The sequence below is a fragment of the Stenella coeruleoalba genome (genome assembly GCF_951394435.1).
Source record: "Stenella coeruleoalba genome assembly, chromosome: 7".
Lineage (NCBI taxonomy): Eukaryota > Metazoa > Chordata > Mammalia > Artiodactyla > Delphinidae > Stenella > Stenella coeruleoalba.
The window spans coordinates 101670917-101696309 of record NC_137153.1 but is presented as its reverse complement, the minus strand read 5'-3'; the positions used below and the strand labels follow the sequence as shown (position 1 = coordinate 101696309).

Genomic DNA, 25393 nt, shown 5'->3' with positions numbered 1-25393 from the left:
ATAGACCTAGAGTCTGTCATACAGAGTGAAGTAAGTCAGAAAGAGAAAGACAAATACCGTATGCTAACACATATATATGGAATTTAAGAAAAAAAAATGTCATGAAGAACCTAGCGGTAAGACAGGAATAAAGACACAGACCTACTGCAGAAGGGACTTGAGGATATGGGGAGGGGTAAGGGTGAGCTGTGACAAAGCGAGAGAGAGGCATGGACATATATACACTAACAAACGTAAGGTAGATAGCTAGTGGGAAGCTGCCGCATAGCACAGGGATATCAGCTCGGTGCTCTGTGACCGCCTGGAGGGGTGGGATAGAGAGGGTGGGAGGGAGGGAGACACAAGAGGGAAGAGATATGGGAACATATGTATATGTGTAACTGATTCACTTTGTTATAAAGCAGAAACTAACACACCATTGTAAAGCAATTATACCCCAATAAAGATGTTAAAAAAAAAATCTAGAAACAATAAATGCTAGAGAGGGTGTGGGTAAAAGGGAACACTCTTGCACTGTTGGTGGGAATGTGCACTGGTACAGCCACTATGGAGAACAGTAAGGAGGTTCCTTAAAAAACTACAAATAGAACTACCATATGACCCAGCAATCCCACTACTGGGCATATACCCTGAGAAAACCATAATTAAAGAAGAGTCAGGGGGCTTCCCTGGTGGCGCAGTGGTTGAGAGTCCACCTGCCAATGCAGGGGACATGGGTTCGTGCCACAGTCGAGGGGGGGGGGTCCCACATGCCGCGGATCAGCTGGGCCCGTGAGCCATGGCCGCTGGGCCTGTGCATCCGGAGCCTGTGCTCCGCAACGGGAGGGGCCATGGCAGTGAGAGGCCCGCGTACCGCAAAAAAAAAAAGAGTCATATACCACAATGTTCATTGCAGCTGTATTTACAATAGCCTGGAGATGGAAACAACCTAAGTATCCATCATCAGATGAATGGAAAAAGAAGATGTGGCACGTATATACAATGGAATATTACTCAGCCATAAAAAGAAACAAAATTGAGCTATTTGTAATGAGGTGGATAGACCTAGAGTCTGTCATACAGAGTGAAGTAAGTCAGAAAGAGAGAGACAAATACCGTATGCTAACACATATATATGGAATTTAAGAAAAAAAAATGTCATGAAGAACCTAGCGGTAAGACAGGAATAAAGACACAGACCTACTGCAGAAGGGACTTGAGGATATGGGGAGGGGTAAGGGTGAGCTGTGACAAAGCGAGAGAGAGGCATGGACATATATACACTAACAAACGTAAGGTAGATAGCTAGTGGGAAGCTGCCGCATAGCACAGGGATATCAGCTCGGTGCTCTGTGACCGCCTGGAGGGGTGGGATAGAGAGGGTGGGAGGGAGGGAGACACAAGAGGGAAGAGATATGGGAACATATGTATATGTGTAACTGATTCACTTTGTTATAAAGCAGAAACTAACACACCATTGTAAAGCAATTATACCCCAATAAAGATGTTAAAAAAAAAATCTAGAAACAATAAATGCTAGAGAGGGTGTGGGTAAAAGGGAACACTCTTGCACTGCTGGTGGGAATGTGCACTGGTACAGCCACTATGGAGAACAGTAGGGAGGTTCCTTAAAAAACTACAAATAGAACTACCATATGACCCAGCAATCCCACTACTGGGCATATACCCTGAGGAAACCATAATTCAAAAAGAGTCATGTACCAAAATGTTCATTGCAGCACTATTTACAATAGCCCGGAGATGGAAACAACCTAAGAGCCCATCATCGGATGAATGGATAAAGAAGATGTGGCACATATATACAATGGAATATTACTCAGCCATAACAAGAAACGAAATTGAGCTGTTTGTAATGAGGTGGATAGACCTAGAGTCTGTCATACAGAGTGAAGTAAGTCAGAAAGAGAAAGACAAATACCGTATGCTAACACATATATATGGAATTTAAGAAAAAAAAATGTCATGAAGAACCTAGCGGTAAGACAGGAATAAAGACACAGACCTACTGCAGAAGGGACTTGAGGATATGGGGAGGGGTAAGGGTGAGCTGTGACAAAGCGAGAGAGAGGCATGGACATATATACACTAACAAACGTAAGGTAGATAGCTAGTGGGAAGCTGCCGCATAGCACAGGGATATCAGCTCGGTGCTCTGTGACCGCCTGGAGGGGTGGGATAGAGAGGGTGGGAGGGAGGGAGACACAAGAGGGAAGAGATATGGGAACATATGTATATGTGTAACTGATTCACTTTGTTATAAAGCAGAAACTAACACACCATTGTAAAGCAATTATACCCCAATAAAGATGTTAAAAAAAAAATCTAGAAACAATAAATGCTAGAGAGGGTGTGGGTAAAAGGGAACACTCTTGCACTGTTGGTGGGAATGTGCACTGGTACAGCCACTATGGAGAACAGTAAGGAGGTTCCTTAAAAAACTACAAATAGAACTACCATATGACCCAGCAATCCCACTACTGGGCATATACCCTGAGAAAACCATAATTAAAGAAGAGTCAGGGGGCTTCCCTGGTGGCGCAGTGGTTGAGAGTCCACCTGCCAATGCAGGGGACATGGGTTCGTGCCACAGTCGAGGGGGGGGGGGTCCCACATGCCGCGGATCAGCTGGGCCCGTGAGCCATGGCCGCTGGGCCTGTGCATCCAGAGCCTGTGCTCCGCAACGGGAGGGGCCATGGCAGTGAGAGGCCCGCGTACCGCAAAAAAAAAAAGAGTCATATACCACAATGTTCATTGCAGCTGTATTTACAATAGCCTGGAGATGGAAACAACCTAAGTATCCATCATCAGATGAATGGAAAAAGAAGATGTGGCACGTATATACAATGGAATATTACTCAGCCATAAAAAGAAACAAAATTGAGCTATTTGTAATGAGGTGGATAGACCTAGAGTCTGTCATACAGAGTGAAGTAAGTCAGAAAGAGAGAGACAAATACCGTATGCTAACACATATATATGGAATTTAAGAAAAAAAAATGTCATGAAGAACCTAGCGGTAAGACAGGAATAAAGACACAGACCTACTGCAGAAGGGACTTGAGGATATGGGGAGGGGTAAGGGTGAGCTGTGACAAAGCGAGAGAGAGGCATGGACATATATACACTAACAAACGTAAGGTAGATAGCTAGTGGGAAGCTGCCGCATAGCACAGGGATATCAGCTCGGTGCTCTGTGACCGCCTGGAGGGGTGGGATAGAGAGGGTGGGAGGGAGGGAGACACAAGAGGGAAGAGATATGGGAACATATGTATATGTGTAACTGATTCACTTTGTTATAAAGCAGAAACTAACACACCATTGTAAAGCAATTATACCCCAATAAAGATGTTAAAAAAAAAATCTAGAAACAATAAATGCTAGAGAGGGTGTGGGTAAAAGGGAACACTCTTGCACTGCTGGTGGGAATGTGCACTGGTACAGCCACTATGGAGAACAGTAGGGAGGTTCCTTAAAAAACTACAAATAGAACTACCATATGACCCAGCAATCCCACTACTGGGCATATACCCTGAGGAAACCATAATTCAAAAAGAGTCATGTACCAAAATGTTCATTGCAGCACTATTTACAATAGCCCGGAGATGGAAACAACCTAAGAGCCCATCATCGGATGAATGGATAAAGAAGATGTGGCACATATATACAATGGAATATTACTCAGCCATAACAAGAAACGAAATTGAGCTGTTTGTAATGAGGTGGATAGACCTAGAGTCTGTCATACAGAGTGAAGTAAGTCAGAAAGAGAAAGACAAATACCGTATGCTAACACATATATATGGAATTTAAGAAAAAAAAATGTCATGAAGAACCTAGCGGTAAGACAGGAATAAAGACACAGACCTACTGCAGAAGGGACTTGAGGATATGGGGAGGGGTAAGGGTGAGCTGTGACAAAGCGAGAGAGAGGCATGGACATATATACACTAACAAACGTAAGGTAGATAGCTAGTGGGAAGCTGCCGCATAGCACAGGGATATCAGCTCGGTGCTCTGTGACCGCCTGGAGGGGTGGGATAGAGAGGGTGGGAGGGAGGGAGACACAAGAGGGAAGAGATATGGGAACATATGTATATGTGTAACTGATTCACTTTGTTATAAAGCAGAAACTAACACACCATTGTAAAGCAATTATACCCCAATAAAGATGTTAAAAAAAAAATCTAGAAACAATAAATGCTAGAGAGGGTGTGGGTAAAAGGGAACACTCTTGCACTGTTGGTGGGAATGTGCACTGGTACAGCCACTATGGAGAACAGTAAGGAGGTTCCTTAAAAAACTACAAATAGAACTACCATATGACCCAGCAATCCCACTACTGGGCATATACCCTGAGAAAACCATAATTAAAAAAGAGTCAGGGGGCTTCCCTGGTGGCGCAGTGGTTGAGAGTCCACCTGCCAATGCAGGGGACATGGGTTCGTGCCACAGTCGAGGGGGGGGGTCCCACATGCCGCGGATCAGCTGGGCCCGTGAGCCATGGCCGCTGGGCCTGTGCATCCGGAGCCTGTGCTCCGCAACGGGAGGGGCCATGGCAGTGAGAGGCCCGCGTACCGCAAAAAAAAAAAGAGTCATATACCACAATGTTCATTGCAGCTGTATTTACAATAGCCTGGAGATGGAAACAACCTAAGTATCCATCATCGGATGAATGGAAAAAGAAGATGTGGCACGTATATACAATGGAATATTACTCAGCCATAAAAAGAAACAAAATTGAGCTATTTGTAATGAGGTGGATAGACCTAGAGTCTGTCATACAGAGTGAAGTAAGTCAGAAAGAGAGAGACAAATACCGTATGCTAACACATATATATGGAATTTAAGAAAAAAAAAATGTCATGAAGAACCTAGGGGTAAGACAGGAATAAAGACACAGACCTACTAGAGAATGGACTTGCGGATATGGGAAGGGGGAAGGGTAAGCTGTGACAAAGCGAGAGAGAGGCATGGACATATATACACTACCAAATATAAGGTAGATAGCTAGTGGGAAGCAGCCGCATAGCACAGGGAGATCAGCTCAGTGCTTCATGACCGCCTAGAGGGGTGGGATAGGGAGGGTGGGAGGGAGGGAGACTCAAGAGGGAGGAGATATGGGAACATATGTATAACTGACTCACTTTGTTATAAAGCAGAAACTAACACACCATTGTAAAGCAATTATACTCCAATAAAGATGTAAAAAAAAAATGAGAAAAAAATGATTTTTAATAATTATTCAATTAGTCATCAGATGATTTTAAGCTGTGCTTCTATATGAATAAATACCCATTTCTGGTTACACTCAAAAAGACTCAGTAAAAAATAATCAAAAGAAAATTAAATATAAAATTATAGTTATACCTATACTTTACCAATATTCAATGATTATTTCAGAACGAAGGCTGTACCTCCAAATTTCTCAACTGCTTTCTCCACTGCACTGCTGATTTGTTGTTCATCTCTCACGTCAACAACACATGGCAAGGCCTTTCCTCCAGCTGCTTTGACTACAAAGGATAAACAAAGAAACATTAAAGCATTCAAATATTAAACCTTTCAACAATATCAAACCTCTGACACAAGAGTCAAAAGAAAAAAGTACCCCATTTTCAGAAAATCAATATAAATAACTATGTCTTATAACTACTAGCAACTCTGCCCTACAGTAGGACAGACTGATGAATCTAGCTGCAGACTAGCTAGGCCAACTCTATTAAAAAACCAAAAAGGAAGGTAATTTTTTAAAATGCTATTAAAATGGGGAAGGTAATTTAAAAGACCCTTATTATGGAAAATTTCAAAAAATCTACAAAAATATAAAGAATAGTATAATGAACTATCATGAATCCATCTCCTATCTTCAATGATTGATAATGTTTTGCCAGTTATTTAATTTGTTTATCTACCCCCAATTCCATTTTGTTTTTTGCTGGTATATTTCAAAACTAACCTCAGGCATCATTTCACTCATAATTTCTTCATATGTATTCCCCTAGCATAACCACAATACTATTAACGTAACTAAAAAAACTAGCAATATCAACTGAAGCTGAAATTTAAGTCATTACTCCTGGCACAGTGCCTTGAATATAAGCACTCAATAGCTATTTGTGAACTGCAAATATTAAAATAATGACTTGTGAATTATGCAGAGAACAAGTAACATGGAGTACTTTTTCAAAGTGTTCACACCATCCACCTCTCAAATTCTTTCCTCTACTTCCACTCCTCTACTCTCTGCTCCCATCCAAGAACCACTGCCCTCATGAGACATGATATTTAACGGGAGTCTCTCCCATCACTTAAAACTGCTGGGGAGAAAAATGGTTCCCAAACACTGCTGTAAGGTGACAAAATATTTCTTTAACCTGATAAAACTATTTTTAGGGTAGACTTCAGATAGATATAATTAAACTTTCCAGCAAATTCTCTATGTATTGAAACTCACTTTCTTCAGCAGCAGTATAGATTGTGCCTGCAAGTTTGGGGTGTGCCTGGGCAGTCTTTGCAGCAATGACTATATTTGCTCCATCCTTTGCTGCTTTCAAAGCAATAGCTTTGCCAATGCCACGGCTCGCGCCTGTGATGAAGACAGTACATCCTGCTAGCTTCCTACAACAGAACAAATGTGACCTTATTAGAAAGCTCAATGATTTTATTTACTTACCAGTTTCAGGAATTCATGCACATAGTCACAAAACATGTTTCCTCCTCTATCAAACTTTCTATAAACCCTCCTCCCTCCCCATCTGATAGCTAATAACTCTACTCCCATTGTACAATGATTTACAAATTATTACAACTGCAGCTGCCAGATTTGCCATGACTTGACAAACAAAATCTGCTCAAATGAGAAGTAAATCTTAAAGAGCAATGAGGAATTAATAAACTACATAAACGTATTTTTCTGACAGAAAAAGTGTTAACAAAGCTTATTCTTGAAAAAATTTTTTAAAGAGCTTATTTTTGAGTGGTGGGATTATGAATAAATTGTATCATATTCTTTATATTCTTCAGGATTTTTCAAATTTTCTTCAATGAATACATACCACTTAAAAGGAATTATGTAAGAGCTAATAATTTTTTAACAGATGCTCATCATTGCTTATAATAGCCAGAGTGGAAACAACATAAATGTCCATCAACTGATGAATGGAAAAATAAAATGTGATATATACATAATACAATGGGATATATTCAGCAATAAAAAGGAATGAAGTACTGATCTATGCTACATGGTTGAACCTTGAAAACATTATGCTAGTTGAAAGAGTCACAAAGGACCTCATATTGTATGATTCCATTTATATGAAATGTCCAGAACAGGCAAACCTATAGAGACACAAGGATTAATGTTTGCCTAGGACTGGGGGTGGGGGATTTGGGGGTTGACAGCCGAGGGGTATGGGGTTTCTTTTGGGGATGATGAAAATATTTTAAAATTGATTGTGGTAATAGTTGCACAACTCTGAATATACTAAAAAAATATAATATACCACTTAATTGTATACTTTAAATGGGTAAATTGTGTGGTGTGTGAATTACATCTCAGTAATGCTGTTAAACAAACAAACGTAGAAAGATCGCAAAGAACTCAGGGTATTGTTCAAAAGATTCTGTGATCCAAATGTACTGAGAAAAGTTCTCTGTGTACCTTAAGTTTTCTATATCTACCCACCTTAACTTTTAACCTTCTAATTATTCAGTTGTTAGATGAGACGAAAACCTGTATAAAGTCAGATAACAGTGAGGGAAACCTACTTTCTTGTTTACTTTCTAAAGGCAAATAAAAAGCTTGTTTAAGGAGAAGGATGGAGAGGACAGCAAAAGTGACAATGACAAAGAGAAAAAGGGACAGTAACCAAAGACAGGGGTAACAGATAAGTAGGCTTGTTAACAAAAGAACATAAAGCTCTTGCCAAGATCTGGAGAAATACACTCTAGAAGCAAATTAAGAGGTAAAAGTGGGAGGATTTCAAAATAAGGAATAAATGGTTTAGCAAGAAAGAAGGGGAGTGGAGAAGTGAGGAAGAGACAGAGGTGTTAACTATTTTTAGTGAAATAGCAAAAACAAAAAGCATATAAACTAATGTGTATAGTTTAAAGAACAAAATAAGATAAATACCAAGAAATAGAAATAGAATATTACCAACGCCCCAGAAGCCACCTGTCTATTCCTCTCTAACTATCCTTCTTCTTCCTCCCAACCCACAAAGTGACAACTACTTTATTTTTATTTATTATACAGCAGGTTCATATTAGTTATCTATTTTATACATATTAGTGTATCTATGTCAATCCCAATCTCCCAATTCATCCCACCACCATCACCCCCACTCCACTTTCCCCCTTTGTCTATATGTTTGTTCTCTACATCTGTGTCTCTATTTATGCCTTGCAAACCGATTCATCTGTAACATTTTTCTAGATTCCACGTATATGCGTTAATATACGGTAGTTGTTTTTCTCTTTCGGACTTACTTCACTCTGTATGACAGTCTCTAGGTCCAGCCACATCTCTACAAATGACCCAATTTTATTCCTTTTTATGGCTGAGTAATATTCCATTGTATATATGTACCACATCTTCTTTATCCATTCATCTGTTGATGGGCATTTAGGTTGCCCCCATGACCTGGCAAATTGTAGCGCTGCAAAGAATATTGGGGCACATGTGTCTTTTTTTTTTTTTAATGAGCTAACTTTTAAAAATAAATTTACTTATCTACTTATTTCTGGCTGTGTTGGGTCTTTGTTGCTGTGCATGGGCTTTCTCTAGTTGTGGCGAGTGGGGCTAATCTTCACTGTGGTGCGCGGGCTTCTCACTGCAGTGGCTTCTCTTGTTGCAGAGCACGGGCTCTAGGCACACGGGCTCAGTACTTGTCGCTCGCGGGCTTGGTTGCTCCATGGCATGTGGGATCTTCCCAGACCAGGGATTGAACCCATGTCCCCTGCATTGGCAGGCGGATTCTTAACCACTGCGCCACCAGGGAAGTCCTACAAGTGTCTGGTGTTAGGGAGTGTTCTAATTTCATTCTTTTACATATACCTGTCCAGTTTTCCCAGCACCACTTATTGAAGAGGCTGTCTTCTCTCCATTGTATATTCTTGCCTCCTTTGCCAAAGGTAAGGTGACTATGTGTGCGTGGGTTTATCTCTGGGCTTTCTATCCTGTTCCATTGATCTATATTTGTTTTTGAGCCAGTACCATACTGCCTTGATTACTGTAGCTTTGTAGTATAGTCTGAAGTAAGGGAGCCTGATGCCTCCAGCTCCGTTTTTCTTTCTCAAGATTACTTTGGCTATTCGGGGTCTTTTGTGTTTCCATACAAATTGTAACATTTTTTGTTCTAGTTCTGTGAAAAATGTCATTGGTAGCTTGATAGGGATCGCATTGAATCTGTAGATTGCTTTGGGTAGTATAGTCATTTTTACAATATTGATTCTTCCAATCCAAGAACATGGCATATCTTTACATCTGTTTGTGTCATCTTTGCTTTCTTTCATCAGTGTCTTATAGTTTTCTGAGTACAGGTCTTTGGCCTCCTTAGGTAGATTTATTCCTAGGTATTTTATTCTTTTTGTTGCAGTGGTGAATGGGATTGTTTCCTTAATTTCTCTTCTGATCTTTAGTTGTTAGTGTATAGGAATGCACGAGATTTCTGCACATTAATTTTGTATCCTGCAACCTTACCAAATTCATTGATTAGCTCTGGTAGTTTTCTGGTGGCACCTTTAGGGTTCTCTATGTATAGTATCATGTCATCTGCAAACAGTGACAGTTTTACTTCTTTTCCAACTTGGATTCCTTTTCTTTTTTGTCTCTGATTGCTGTGGCTAGGACTTCCAAAACTATGTTGAATAATAGTGGTGAGAGTGGACATCCTTGTCTTGTTCCTGATCATAGAGGAAATGCTTTCAGTTTTTCACCATTGAGAATGATGTTTGCTCTGGGTTTGTCATATATGGCCTTTATCATGTTGAAGTAGGTTCCCTCTATGCCCACTTTCTGGAGAGTTTTTATCATAAATGGGTGTTGAATTTTGTCAAAAGCTTTTTCTGCATCTATTGAGATGATCATGTGGTTTTTATTCTTCAATTTGTTAATATGGTGTATCACATTGATTGATTTGCATATATTGAAGAATCCTTGCATCCCTGGGGTAAATCCCACTTGATCATGGCGTATGATCCTTTTAATGTGCTGTTGGATTCTGTTTGCTAGTATTTTGTTGAGGATTTTTGTATCTATATTCATGACTGATACTGGTCTCAAATTTTCTTTTTTTGTAGTATCTTTGTCTGGTTTTGGTATCAGCATGATGGTGGCTTCATAGAATGAGTTTGGGAGTGTTCTGCAATTTTTTGGAAGAGTTTGAGAAGGATGGGTGTTAGCTCTTCTCTAAATGTTTGATATAATTCACCTGTGAAGCCATCTGGTCCTGGACTTTTGTTGGAAGATTTTTAATCAGCTTCAATTTTATTACTTGTGATTGGTCTGTTCATATTTTCTATTTCTTCCTGGTTCAGTCTTGGAAGGTTATACCTTTCTAAGAATTTGTCCATTTCTTCCAGGTCATCCATTTTATTGACATAGAGTTGCTTGTACTAGTCTCTTAGGATGCTTTGTATTTCTGAGGTGTCTGTTGTAACTTCTCCTTTTTCAATTCTAATTTTATTGATTTCAGCCCTCTCCCTCTTTTTCTTGAAGAGTCTGGCTAAAGGTTTATCAATTTCGTTTATCTTCTCAAAGAACCATCTTTTACTTTTATTGGTCTTTGCTATTGTTTTCTGTTTCATTTATTTCTCCTCTGATATTTATGATTTCTTTCCTTCTACTAACTTTGGGTTTTGTTTGTTCTTCTTTCTCTAGTTCCTTTAGGTGTAAGGTTAGATTGTTTGAGATTTTTCTTGTTTCTTGAGGTAGGTTTGTATTGCTATAAACTTCCCTCTGAGAACTGCTTTTGCTGCATTCCATAGGTTTTCCATCGTCGTGTTTTCATTGTCATTTGTCTCTAGGTAATTTTGATTTCCTCTTTGATTTCTTCAGTGATCTCTTGATTATTGAGTAAGGTATTGTTTAGCCTCCATGTGTGTGTTTTCTACGTTTTTTTCCTTGCAATTGATTTCTAATCTCATAGTGTTGTGGTCGGAAAAGATGCTGGTTATGATTTCAATTTTATTAAATTTACCAAGGCTTGATTTGTGACCCAAGATGTGATCTATGCTGGAGAGTGTTCCATGAGCACTTGAAAAGAAACTGTAATTTGCTGTTTTCAGATGGAATGTCCTATAAATATCAGTTAAATCTATCTGGTCTCTTGTGTCATTTAAAGCTTGTGTTTCCTTATTAATTTTCTGTTTGGATGATCTGTCCATTGGTGTGAGGTGTTAAAGTCCCCCAGTATTATTGTTACTGTCAATTTCCTGTTGTATAGTTGTTAGCAGTTGCCTTATATATTGAGGTGCTCCTATGTTGGGTGCATATATATTTCTAATTGTTATATCTTCTTCTTGGATTGATACCTTGATCATTATGTAGTGTCCTTCCTTGTCCCTTGTAACATTCTTTATTTTAAAGTCTATTTTATCTGATATGAGTATTGCTACTCTGGCTTTCTTTTGATTTCCATTTGCATGGAATATCTTTTTCCATCCCCTCACTTTCAGTCTGTATGTATCCCTAGGTCTGAAGTGGGTCTCTTGTAGACAGCATATATATGGATCTTGTTTTTGTATCCATTCAGCAAGCCTGTGTCTTTTGGTTGAAGCATTTAATCCATTCATATTTAAGGTAACTATCAATATGTATGTTTCTATTACCATTTTCTTAATTGTTTGGGGTTAGTTTTTGTAGGTCCTTTTCTTCTGTTTGTTCCAATTAGAGAAGTTCCTTTAGCATCTGTTGTGAGCTGGTTTGGTGGTGCTGTGCTGAAGTCTCTTAGCTTTTGCTTGTCTGCAAAGCTTTGATTTCTTGGTCGAATCTGAATGAGATCCTTGCCAGAGTAATCATGGTTGTCAGTTCTTCCCTTTCATCACTTTAAATATCGTGCCACTCCCTTCTGGCTTGTAGAGTTTCTGCTGAGAAATCAGCTGTTAACCTTATGGGAGTTCCCTTGTATGTCATTTGTCGTTTTTCCCTTGTTGCTTTTAATAATGTTTGTCTTTTTTATCAATTTGTTTACTATATGTCTCAGTGTGTTTCTCCTTGGGTTTATCCTGCCTGGGACTCTCCACGTTTCCTGGACTTGGGTGGCTATTTTCTTTCCCATGTTAGGGAAGTTTTTGACTATAATCTCTTCAAATATTTTCTCGGGTCCTTTCTCTCTCTCTTCTCCTTCTGGGACCCCTATAATGCGAATGTTGGTGCATTTAATGTTGTCCTAGAGGTCTCTTAGGCGGTCTTCATTTATTTTCATTCTTTTTTCTTTATTCTGTTCTGCGGCAGTGAATTCTACCATTCTGTCTTTCAGGTCACTTATCTGTTCTTCTGCCTCAGTTACTCTGCTATTGATTCCTTCTAGTGTATTTTTAATTTCAGTTATTGTATTGTTCATCTGTTTGTTCTTTAATTCTTCTAGGTGTTTGTTCTTTAACTCTTCTAGGTCTTTGTTAAACATTTCTTGCATCTTCTCAATCTTTGCCTCCATTCTTTTTCCAAGGTCCTGGATCATCTTCAGTATCATTATTCTGAATGGTTGCCTATCTCCACTTCATTTAGTTTTTTTGGTGGGGGGTGGGGTTATCTTGTTCCTTCATCTGGTACCTAGTCCTCTGCCTTTTCATCTTTTCTTTCTGTGAATGTGTTTTTTTTCCCCACAGGCTGCAGGATTGTAGTTCTTCTTGCTTATGCTGTTTGCCCTCTGGCGGATGAGGCTATCTAAGAGGGTTGTGCAAGCTTCCTGATGCAAGGAACTGGTGGTGGGTAGAGCTGGGTATTGCCCTGGCAGGCAGAGCTCAGTAAAACTTGTCTGCTGATGGGTGCAGTTGAGTTCCCTCCCTACTGGTTGTTTGGCCTGAGGCGACCTAGCACCAGAGCCCACAGGCTCCTTGGTGGGGCTAATGGCGCACTCCCGGAGGGCTCACGCCAGGGTGTACTTCCCAGAACTTCTACTGCTAGTGTCCTTGTCCCTGCAGTGAGTCACAGCTGCCCCCTGCCTCTTCAGGAGACCCTCCAACACTAGCAGGTAGGTCTGGTTCAGTCTCCTATGGGGCCATTGCTCCTACTGCCAGGTCCTGGTGTGCACACTACTTTGTGTGTGCCCTCCAAGAGTGGAGTCTCTGTTCCCCCCAGTTCTGTCAAAGTCCTGCAATCAAATCCCACTAGCCTTCAAAGTCTGATTCTCTGGGAATTCCTCCTCTCGTTGCCAGACCCCCAGGTTGGGAAGCCTGACGTGGGGCTCAGAACCTTCACTCAAGTGGGTGGACTTCTAGGGTATAATCATTCTCCAGTTTGTGAGTCACCCACCCAGCAGTTATGGGATTTGATTTTATTGTGATTGCACCCTTCCTACCGTCTCATTGCGGCTCCTCCTTTGTCTTTGGATGTGGAGTATCTTTTTTGTTGATTTCCAGTGTCTTCCTGTCGATGATTATTCAGCAGGTAGTTGTGATTCCAGTGCTCTCCCAAGAGGGAGTGAGCGCATGCCCTTCTACTCCACCATCTTGAACCAATCTCCTCTCACAACTACTTTAAATATTATTACTCATTCCCTTGTTTTTTTACTATTCCTAACACTTACATATCTATGTCTAAGCCCAGGACTAAACCCAATCCTCCATCTGCTTTGTGCATAGTCCTAGAGTGAAGAATCGTTTTCACAGATTAACATTTATGATCAATTTGATGATAGGGAACACCAATTTTGAACCCCAATTAAGCAAAACATTATCTCCCTGTTATGGCTTGAACTGTATTCACCAAAATACAATTGTACCTCCCTGTCACAGATTGAATTATATCTACCAAAATGTTAGGATATGTTGAAGTCTTAACCTCCAGTACCCCCGAATGAGACCTTATTTGGAAACAGGGTTGCTGCAGATGTGATTAGTTATAATGAGGTCATACTGGAGTAGGGTGGATCCTTAATCCAATATGACTGCTGTCTCTTTAAGAGGAGGAAAGACTATGTAAAGACAGACACACAAGGAGGATACCACATGATGACAGAGGCAGAGACGGGAACAAAGCAGCTACAAGCTAAGAACACAAGGACTGCCAGCTATCACCAGAAGCTAGGAAGAGGTAAGGAAGAATTCTACCCAGAATATCAGAGCATGGCCCTGCTAACACCTGGACTTCATACTTCCAGCCTCCAGAACTTTAAGAAAATAAATTTGTTTAAAGCCACTCAATTGGTGGTATTTTGTTACGGCAGCCCTAGGAAACCAACACACTCTTCCTTCTCCCCAGAAAAGAATTTCATTCTTGTCATTAGTAGATATGTATTACAAAAAAAGTACTTATTTTGAATTTCACCAATTAAAAAATACCGTGGAAATTGGTTTTCTCTCATTATACATACATCTCTTATATGTGATGTTATAGATACATCTCTTACACCTACATAATATCTCCAATTTTGCCTCTTGCCCAGGAAACCTAAAATATTTACTATCTGGACCTTTACAGATAAAGTTTGCCTAACCATGATCTGAACAATAAACTGTTTAATTTTTGCCTAATGTTGAATTTTATATAATAGATTCATACAGTATATGTTACCCTATGACTTGCTTCTTTCACAAAACATGGTTTGGAGACTTACCCATATTTTGGTGCAAATAGTTACACTTATTTTAATTAATATACAATATTTCACATATGAACATACTATAAAGTACTTATTCATTCTACTGTTTATGGACTTTGGGGATCGTTTCCAGGTTTTTTTTTCTATTATGAACAATGGTGCTAAAAATAATCTTGTACACTTTTTCCAGTCACATGTGCATGAGTTTCTCTAGGGCATACACCTACGGGTGAAACTGCCGGATTACAGGACACAGTTGTAGATTAAACATGACCACAAATCCTTTGGCATCCCTTCCATCAAGAGAAGGAGTATATTTTCCCCTTCCCCTTGGGTCTGGGTTCACCTTATGACTTTTTCGAGCAATAGAATATGATGAAATGATATTCTGGAATTTCCAAGACCATGCTATAAAATGGCTGGTAGTTTCCATTTTCTCCTGGAAGCCAAATGCTATGCTGTAAAGAAGAGAGACAGATTATCAACTGATGAGAGGCCATGGGAGAGAGGCTCTGGAGGGTAAGAGGTCATTTAGGATGTTTCAGCCCCAGTCAAGAATCCAGCTAAAAGGAGCCATATGAATGACTTCAACTTATACTATATAGAGCAGAAGAACCCAGTCAACCCAGAGAAGTGTGAATAATAATAAAGCACTGTCATTTCAAACCATTAAGTTTTAGGGTGGTTTGTTAAAGCAATAGGTAACTGAAACACATGCTGAAGTTCAACTTTCCCAAATAATGCCAAACCTCCTTCAAAGTGGTTAATACTCCTACCAGCAGCAATATATGAGTACGAGTTCCTGCAGCTCCACACCTCCCCAACACTTGATGTCAGACATTTAAAATTTTTGACAATCTGGTACATATGAAATAGTATCTCAGTATGGTTTTAATTTACATTTCCCTTATTACTAATAAGGGTGAATACATTTTCATGTTAATAGTCACTATGTTCCTTCTTCTGAGTAATTCCTATTAATTTATTTTGCTCATCTTTCTACATGGTTGACTTTTTTCCTAATGACTCGTAAAACTCTATAAGCTTTTAAAGATTTAAAATCTTTTCATTTGTGGCTTCCTTTTCACAATTATAGTATATTTTGATGAGCAGAAATTATTTTCATATAGCAGAATTTATGAATCATTTCTTTTACAGCCAATGCTTTTGGGGTTAAGAAATCCATCTGTAACCAAAATTGTATTAATTTTCTTCCAAAAATTTTATGGTTTATCTTTTAAATTTTTGTCTTTAATCTACATAGAATGAATTTTTGTATAGGAATTGAGGTAGGGATCCAACTACATTTTCCCCCATATGGCTAACCAACTGTCCCAGTCTGAAAAGTCCATCATTCCCACAGATCTTTAATGTCAGCTTTGTCATAGACTGAGTCTCCCTAAATATACAGATCTGTATCTAGGCTCTCTATTCTGCTCCATTTGGCTACATGGATTGCACTGTCTTAAATATAACAGCTTTCTAGGATATACTTGGACCTTTGTCTTTCCACATATATTTTAGAATCAGCTTATTTAATTGCACAAGCAAAATCAGTTGGGATTTTGATAGAAACTGTACTGAATCTAGAATTCAATGTGGGAAGAACTGACATCTTTATGACACTGAGTGCTCCAACCCATTAACATGGTATTGCTCTCTATTTCACACCTGAAACTACACAGTGTCTCTCTGTAATCAAATGTAATGTTAATTTTGGCCATCCAACCACGGTGTTATCAGATTTTTCCACTGTGTAATTACTATTCTTTCCCTTGCAACTAACAACGCAAAGATGCTTAAAGACCATTTTTAAATTTTTATTATGATGTTTTCAAATATATTCAAAAATAGAGAAAATACTAAAATAAGCTCCCATTTTTATTTAACAATTCAATAATTACCAAAATTTGAAAGTGATAATCAGAAAGCCAATCTCAGAAGTCATATAATCTCACCTATAACTGCTTCAGTATGCATTTCTAACTTTTATATAACAATATCATTATCACAACTAAAAAAACTGACAATAATTCCTCAATATCAACTAGTACCTATCCATATGCAAAGTTTAACAACTATCTCAAAAATGTCTTTTTACAGTTGGTTTGATCAAATCAGGATCCTGTCAGGACTTCACATTGCATTAATTTGTTACAGACATACCTCGAGATATTGTAAGTTCAGTTCCAAACCACTACAATAAAGTGAATATTGAAATAAAGCGAGTCACACAAATTTTTTGGTTTCCCAGTGCATATAAATGTTATGTCTACACTGTACTCTGTTAAGTGTGCAATAGTACTATGTCTAAAAAAATGTACATATCTTAAATAAAAAATACTTCATTGCTAAAAAATGCTAACCATCAAAGCACGGTTGCCACAAACTTTCAGTTTGTAAAACACACAATATCTGCAAAGCACAATAAAGGTTAAAAACAATAAAACTAGGTATGCCTGTATATCTTATAAGTCTCTTTTAATCTATAACAGCTCCCCTTTCCATTTTCTTTATGCCATTTATCGGCTGAAAAATATAGATCATTTGTCCTGTAGTATAGCCCATATTCTGGATTTTGAACTTCTCATTTTTACTGCCATTGTACTGCATTTCTTGTTGATTTTTGCTTGTGTGCAGAAATCGAATTCTCCTCATTTACTTTTGTATCCTGAAAATTTGTCAAACTCTTATTAAATCTAATAATTTAGTTATACATTATTTTGGTTTTCTATGTAATCATATTATCTGCAAATAATGACAGCATTATTTCTTTCAGTCCAATCCAAATATTTTTTCTTTCTTTCTCATGCCTTATTTACTACAGAAAGAAGAGAAGTGTTCCCAGATTGAAGGTCTGAGGTGCTAGAAGGAATAAAAGCCAAAGATATTAGTAAATTAAGTATGGAAATCTAAAAAAGTATTTATAATGATGATTATAATAATATAAATAATATAATAAATAATAGTATTTTGGAGGTTAAAAAGATAGAATTAAAATATATTGTTACAATAACATAAGTTAAAAACTGAGTGACTGGAGTTCAACTTTTCTAGGTACTTGTATTGTTTGGGAAAATGGTAAAACTTTTTTACTTTAGACATTGGTAAGTTACATACATGTTAAACTTTCTAGGTTAAATACGATAAACAGAAATCCAAGACTTTAACAGTTTTTTTGACAAGAATGGGATTCTGACAGAGACATGGCTTTCTGGAAGAAAAAAGGACAAGAGCCCCCAGAGCCAGTTTAGGGGATAGAAAAAGACTCCAGTAGCACTCTCGCCCGTGGCTGAGAGGAGTAAGGATCCTCATCTGTTCTTCTGTTAAAGAAGCAGACCAACAAGAGGTAGGTACACTGTATACTGTAAGACACAATAGTATTCAAATCACTACACTAATACCACTACCAATAATAAATCTACTAAGTAAAGTTCAAGATTTCTTTGCACTCTTTTTTTTTCTTTTAAAGTTATACTTTTTTTTGCATAGATGCTCCCCATTCTCCTCTCATTATTCATTTATTTGGTTGCGCTGGGTCTTAGTTGCAGCAGGCGGGCTCCTTAGTTGCGGCATGCATGTGGGATCTAGTTCCCTGATCAGGGATCAAACCTGGGTCCCCTGCATTGGGAGCGTGGAGTCTTATCTACTGCACCACCAGGGCAGTCCCTCTTTGCACTCTTTTTGTCTTTAGAGCAAATCCCTCGAAGAGTGTACAAATTACTATGTTAAAATTATTCGTGCCGCAACTAAGAAGCCTGCATGCTGCAACAAAGATCCTGCGTGCTGCAACTAAGACCTGGCGCAGCCAAAATAAATAATAAATAAATAGATAAGCAAATAAACAATCTTTAATTGGAGAGCTGAAAGTATAAAAAAGAATTAATTGAATTATTTTTCTATGTATGTTTATGTGAAAAATGACATATAGTTAAGTTCCTCTGTTTATGGTAGCATTCCATTTTAGCTTACCTCTTTCCCCTCATCTTTGACGAGGGATGTTGTAAAACATGTACATGATTTAAAAGTCAAAACTTATAAATATGTATATTCAAAGAAGTTCAATCCCTTGCCTATAGGTAACTAGATTCCTTAATTTCTAGCTTATCCTTCTCATATTTTTGTTTTGAAAAATATGCAAACACACACACACATACATAAGACACATCATGTGTGTATGTGTGTATAATTTTCCCTTCTTTTTATACAAAAGGGAGTATGCATAGAGTGTTAAAATGATTTTTTTAAACGTGAGTATTTAGATGGAAATGTCCCAATTGTTACTTTAAAAAGCCCTATCCCTAGCAGATGCAAAGTATTATATACAGGATGGATAAACAACAAGGTTCTATATAGCACAGGGAACTATATTCAATATCCTGTGATAAACCATAATGGGAAAGAATATGAAAAAGAATGCATGTGTGTGATATATGTATAACTGAATTACTTTGCTATACAGCAGAAATAAAATAAATAAATAAAAACAAATTTTTTAATAAATTAAAAAGAAATGAGGAAGCAAAGAGAGAAAAAAAAAAAAGGTCTACCCCTTTGCCTTTGGTTTAGTTGGATTCATTCCCAGTAGGATAAAGGACATTTTCACGCTCAAGGTCTCAGGAATTGGCAGAAAGAAGGGCAAAGGCAGCTTTCCTCTTAACCTGAAGACCGGGCCTTAGTACTACTAAGGAACTCCTCCATCTGTAAAGCATTAGAACCAGAGTATAGAAGGCAAGAAAGAAAAAAGGTTCCAAATTCCTCAGTACTATTGGTAGACGCCTAAAACTTGCTGAAGTAGAGTTAACCTACACTACAATTTACCAAAATTCTCTGGGACCTCAAAATCATGGTAAATGTGATGAAACTTTTAACTGTTTTAGGAAAGAAAAACAATCACTTAAAATTCTGAGAAGAAATCCAAATGAGGCAGGAACTAGCTTTCCAAGATACTAAAGCATTTTATAAAACTAGAGCAATTAAAATAGTTTAGTACTGGTACATGAATAGACAGACCAACGTAATAGAATTTTAAAAAAGACCCCTAGATATACAAGAATTCAGAGGTGGAATTTCTAATAGAGAGAAAAAAAATAACTAGTCAGCCAATGGTGCTGGAACAACTGCACAGCCAGCCACCTGAACCATAATAAGTGCGTTTCCTAACTCACTTCCTATGCCAAAATAGTATGCAAAACAGTATTTCATTTCAGGTAGATAAAAATCTGAGTGGGGAAAAAAACCCACAGAAATACTAAAAGAATACTTAAAAATTATAAAACAAAAAACTTATTTTAAGATGGCCTTATAGCTTTGTCACAAAAACACAAAAACTTTAAAAGAACAGATTGAGGGGAATTCCCTGGCCGTCCAGTGGTTAGGACTCCGTGCTTTCACTGCCAAGGGTGCAGGTTCATCCCTGGTCAGGGAACTAAGATCCGCATGCCACAGGGTGCAGCCAAAAAAAAAAAAAAGAATAGACTGGTAACTCTGACTTGATAAAAGGACATGTTTCTGCATGGTAAACAAATTGGGTAATCAAACTCGATGCAATGAAAAAAACAGAGAAAAACATTTCTAACACATATGATATAGAACAAATATTTTTACACTAGAGAGCTTAGAGATCAACCAAAAACCTAATTGTGTAAGCCAGGCAAAGAAAAAGATACACAGCTGGCTTTAAACCAGGATTTCTCAATCTCTACACTACTAAAGACATTTTGGACAAGATAATTCTTCGTTGAAGGGGGCTATCCTGTCCATTATGTTTACCAGCATCTCTGGACTCCACCTATTAGACACCAGTAGCAACCCCCCTCAATTGTGACAATCAAAAATGTTCCCAGATATTGCCAAATGTCCTATGGGGGTCAAAATTGCTCCTTGATGAGAACTGCTGCTTTAAACATATAAAAAGATCCTCATCCTCACTCTTTGATACAAATTTTAACTATAATGAGGTGCCATTTTTTTCTCTAGTTAGATTTTTATTATCAAAACAAATATTTTTATTATCAAACATTTTGCTGTTTGCCAACGTGTTGGACTAGGAAATCTCATTCATCCTTTTGGATGTGCAATCTCTTTGGAAGGCTATTGGTATTAGCTATCAAAATTTTAATTACCTATACTCTTTGATCCAACAGCTTCATTTCCAAGAATTTATCATATGGATACACTCAAATATGTGCAAACAGGTGAATACAAGGATAATCATTGCAGCAAAGACGGAGTAACAAAAAACTAGAAATGATCTGGTATCCAATGATTGTTTGTTGGTTAAACAAACAGAACACCATGTAACTATTAAAAGGGAGGAAGATCAACATGTACTGAAAATATGTTCCAAGACACATTAGCTAAAAATACCAAGGCCCAGAAGGGACTTTGCTACTATTTTTTAAAGTGGGGTGTGTGTGTGTGTTTAGGACTCTGTACCCAAATATATTTATAATGCACAGAATATTTTTGGAAACCTACCAGAGAGTAAGTAGGAGGCTGAAAGTTAAGGATAAGGAAACTCAACCTTCTGAGCTGTTTAAGTGTTTTGGCAACGTACCTATATGTTTCAAGCAAATTACAAAACGGACTTGGCACTCAGCTCAAAACACCCATACAGTATAGCAACAAAACAGAATGAGACGGGGGTGGAGTAGTTTAACTGGTATAGAGTTTGTTTCTCAAGTCGAAAAAGTTCTGCAAATTGGTTGCACAACAATGCAAACATACTTAACACTACTTAACCAACCGTACACTTAAAAATGGTTAAGGTGGCAAATTTTTCCTTATGTGTATTTTACAACTACATATCTTTTAAAAGTGAAAAGTCCCCCCCAAAGATACCCATATTTTAAGATTAGTTTAGTTTGTTACTAATTTGAAATCCCTTTTTAAACACCCCATTATTTTCTTCTTCCAGAATCGAGCGTTCCGAATAAGTCGAGACTCATTAAGCACACCAGTGTTCCAGTGACCTTTCACCTAGAACTCGCGGCCTTCGGCAAGGCACGCAGCTACGGCTAAACCCAAAGTGGGACCCGCCTGGGGGTCGGCGGGACACCTCACTCTGGATCCTTTACCTGTGGAAGAGATTGTAACATGACTGCCACCCTGAAGTACACAACTCTGCGTTACTTTTCACAAGTTACCGCAGATTCGAGGAACACTGTGTCCAGCGCGGACCAGCGTTCCAGACCTCGCCGGGCAGCTTCATTAACCCTCCCACCGCGGGGGCCGGGCCACCCATGCCATCCACTTCGCCCGGCGGGGTTTCTTCCCCACGGCTCCCGATTCCCCTTACCCCGTGTTGGGCAACATGACTGTTGCAGATTGGAGGCGGTGGCGACAACGGCCTCAGCGAGCGGATACTGAGAGGGTGACTGCTCTCCGCACTTGGCCCCGCCCCGAGGTCTGCGGGGAAATTGGGCGCTCCAAGAAACGGAAGGTGGCTGAGTGCGCCTGCGCACGCAGTGGGCCTCCGTGGCTCTCCGCGCTGGTTTCCGCCTCCCGCCTGCCTGGCCCCTGGAAACCGACCCTAAGCGCAAGCGCTGTGAGAGACAACTCCGCCCCGCCTCTCTTGCGGGGGCCCTACGGTGACAATTGGTCTCCCGCCCGCGGCTAGAATGCTGGACGCGTCAGCCGCTGAGTACACCTTTCCCCGGCCTGTGAAGGGTTCCTAGCCGCAGCGCTGAGTTCCTTTGCCGGGTTGGGGGCGTGGGGGGCGTTTGAGTCGTGCACCAGGGACCTTGAGGGCTGAGGTGCGGCTTCTCAGCGGACTTTGGCTCTCGGTCCCCTCGCCGTCCACGCCGGCACCTGGACGCCTGCCCAGCTGCACGCGCGCCCTCGGAGGCCCCTCTTAGGAACGCTTTTCCTGGGCAGATAAGCACTCTTCCGGCCAGCGGCGCATTTCGACTCTCCCGCGAAATCTGGACTAAAGCCGGCCGGACTATAGATAAACAGCTCTGTGGTGAGGGGCAGCTTCTGGATTAGAGATCTGCAATAGTCGCACCGAAGAACTAAATTAACTCTAATTTTTCGACTTCTTAGCCAATATCTCGGCGAGGAAATTCCCAGACTCAGTGGTTGAATAAGGTGAATTCTGGGAGCCGGTATTGCTTTTGGTAGTATACCTTGGACATAACTCAGCTACTCTAATGAACTAGAGACCGGCATAATATTTTTAGGTAGACATGAAGAAATTCTATTTTGAAGAGGTAGAGCAGGATGATGAGGTTATGTGAGTAGATAAAGTAACCTGAAAAAAAAAAAAAAAAAGGAAAGTAACCTGGAAATAGGATATGTACTCTCTCTTTTATTACAAGCCCTAAACGTCTATTTATTCATTTATATCACTTGCCAGTCTCATAGGCATTTGAATTTGAGATCTGTGATACGGTCCTTAGAGACTCCGGAGGAATTTACTTATTCAAGAAATATTAGCACCGAGTGGGTGCTGGTCACTGGAGATACAGTGGGGCAAAAAAAGGCACGTTCTCTGCTTATGTAGAAGGAACAAGGAGTAATCAATGTGGTGGGGTTTTTTTTTTCCTTAAAGGTTATCTTCATATTTATTTATTATTTGGCCGCACTGGCCGGCATAGGGGCTCTTAGTTCCCCGACCAGGGATCAGACGTGTGCCCCCTGCAGTGGAAGCCCAGATTCTTAACCACTGGACCGCCAGGGAAGTCCCCACTAATGAGTTCTTTAGACTATTGTAAATGTTAGGTGTTTTAGAGAGTGTGTTGGTAGGGACTATTAGATGAAAAAGCTTACTCTCCACTCATTCAAGAAAGTGAAGGCAACCTACAGAATGAAAGAAAATATTTGCAAATCATATATCTGACAATGTCTAGTATCCAGAATCTATAAAGAACTTTTACAACTCAGCAACAAAAAGATGAACCTCCAATTTAAACGTGAGCAAAGGACCTCAATAGACATTTCTCCAAAGAAGATAAACGAACAAGCAAGCACATGAAAAGATGCCCAACAGCAATAGTTATTAGGGAAATACAAATCAAAACCAGCGAGATTCCACTTTACATCCACTAGGATTGCTATAATAGAAAAGATGGAAAATACTAAGTGTTGGCCAAGATGTAGAGAAATTGGAACCCTCATACATTGCTGGTGGGAATGTAAAATGGCACAGTCACTTTGGAAAACAGTTTTGCAGTTTCCCCAAAGGTTAAAGTATGGTTACCAGCTACTGGGTAGCTACCTACAAAAGAGCAATTCCACTCTTGAGTGTATAACCAAGAAAGAGGAAACTTCTTGAGAGTAACCACTAGATGGCACTGGTATTTTAAAATTCACAGTTATACAATACTGCAAAATGTTAATTTATTAACAATATTGTGACGTTATAATCTGACTTGGATTAAGCCAAAAATAGCATGAGGTTCCTTATAGGACCCTCATAAAGGGGAAATAAGAGGAGGCATAAATTTTAAATTCCTTAAAGAAATACTTTTTATCATTAGAACAAATTGTCATAAAATAGTCAAACTTATCTTCACTTTTTGTGACTTCTAAAGTCTATCAAGGGACTCCCCTGGTGGTCCAGTGGTTAAGAATCCGCCTTCCAGTTTCGATCCCTGGTCAGGGAACTGAGATCCCACATGCTGTGGGGCAACTAAGCCCTTGCGCCACAACTACTGAGCCCAAGCACCACAACAAAAGATCCCGCATGCCACAACAAAGATCCGGCGTGCCACAACTAAGACCTGGCGCAGCCAAATAAATAAATAATAAATAAATAAATACAGTCTATCAAGTTTGGGACTTCCCTGGCGGTCCAGTGGTTAGGACTCTGCGCTCTCACTGCCGAGGGTGGGGGTTTGATCCCTGGTCGGGGAACTAAGATCCCACAAGCCGCGTGGCACAGCCAAAAAAAAGCCTATTAAGTTTAATTCTCCAATTTTAAAAAGTGCTTTTCAAATACATAGGAGACTGAAAGTGCCAACTTGAATTGCAATATCAAAGGATATGACACTGAAAACAAGTTTAATCTTACTGTCAAATTAGGACTCTTCTAACCCTGACCTTGCGTAAGGGTATATTTTCTTAAAGTGTAGAATGCAGTGTAGAATTCAAATTTGTTGACCACAGCCCACATACATAAATTTCTCATCCAGACCCTGTACACGGTTTTCTATTTTATTTGAATCTATTATGTAGTACCCCGTTTTTTGGGTTTTTTTCAGGTGATCATAACCTACAAAGTTATTTCAATGCCTCATTCTTGGATCATAACCTACCATTTGGAAAACACTGCTTTAGTGTGTTGTAATTTGCCGTTGTGATTTTTCAACTTGCTTTTTAAGATATTCTAGGCTTCTTCAGTCAAATATAAAATTACTAACTGCTGGTCAAAGGCCAGCAATCCAATGTGACTAACAGCAGATGCTTTCAAGCGCATTGGAAGAGTCAGGGATCTGTTGAAACTTTCCATTCCTTTCACCCCAAGGGAAATCCTTGGAGTTTTGAGGGTGTAGCAGTTGCTTCTGACAAGGTACCAAATCTTCCCAATAGGACCCCTAACTGCACCTTTTATTGCTCAGTGAATTGTTGCCAGTCATTTAATTAGTAAATGTTGGATATTAACTTCATTGCTGTATTTTAATGTCTAT

General features: G+C 39.2%; 1 protein-coding gene across 2 annotated transcripts in view; it reads right to left on the bottom strand.

The window, feature by feature from the left end:
* Nucleotides 1-25393, bottom strand: part of HSDL2 (hydroxysteroid dehydrogenase like 2) — a 124583-nt gene that overhangs the window by 75066 nt on the left and 24124 nt on the right. For both annotated transcript variants that reach the window (XM_079928034.1, XM_079928035.1), the window contains exons 2-4: nucleotides 22063-23016; nucleotides 6455-6618; nucleotides 5415-5513 (exon numbers count right to left, since the gene is read on the bottom strand). In XM_079928034.1, the coding sequence (XP_079784160.1) occupies nucleotides 5415-5513; nucleotides 6455-6618; nucleotides 22063-22079 (280 nt within the window). In that variant the 5' untranslated portion in view covers nucleotides 22080-23016. The remainder of the gene's footprint in view (nucleotides 1-5414; nucleotides 5514-6454; nucleotides 6619-22062; nucleotides 23017-25393) is intronic.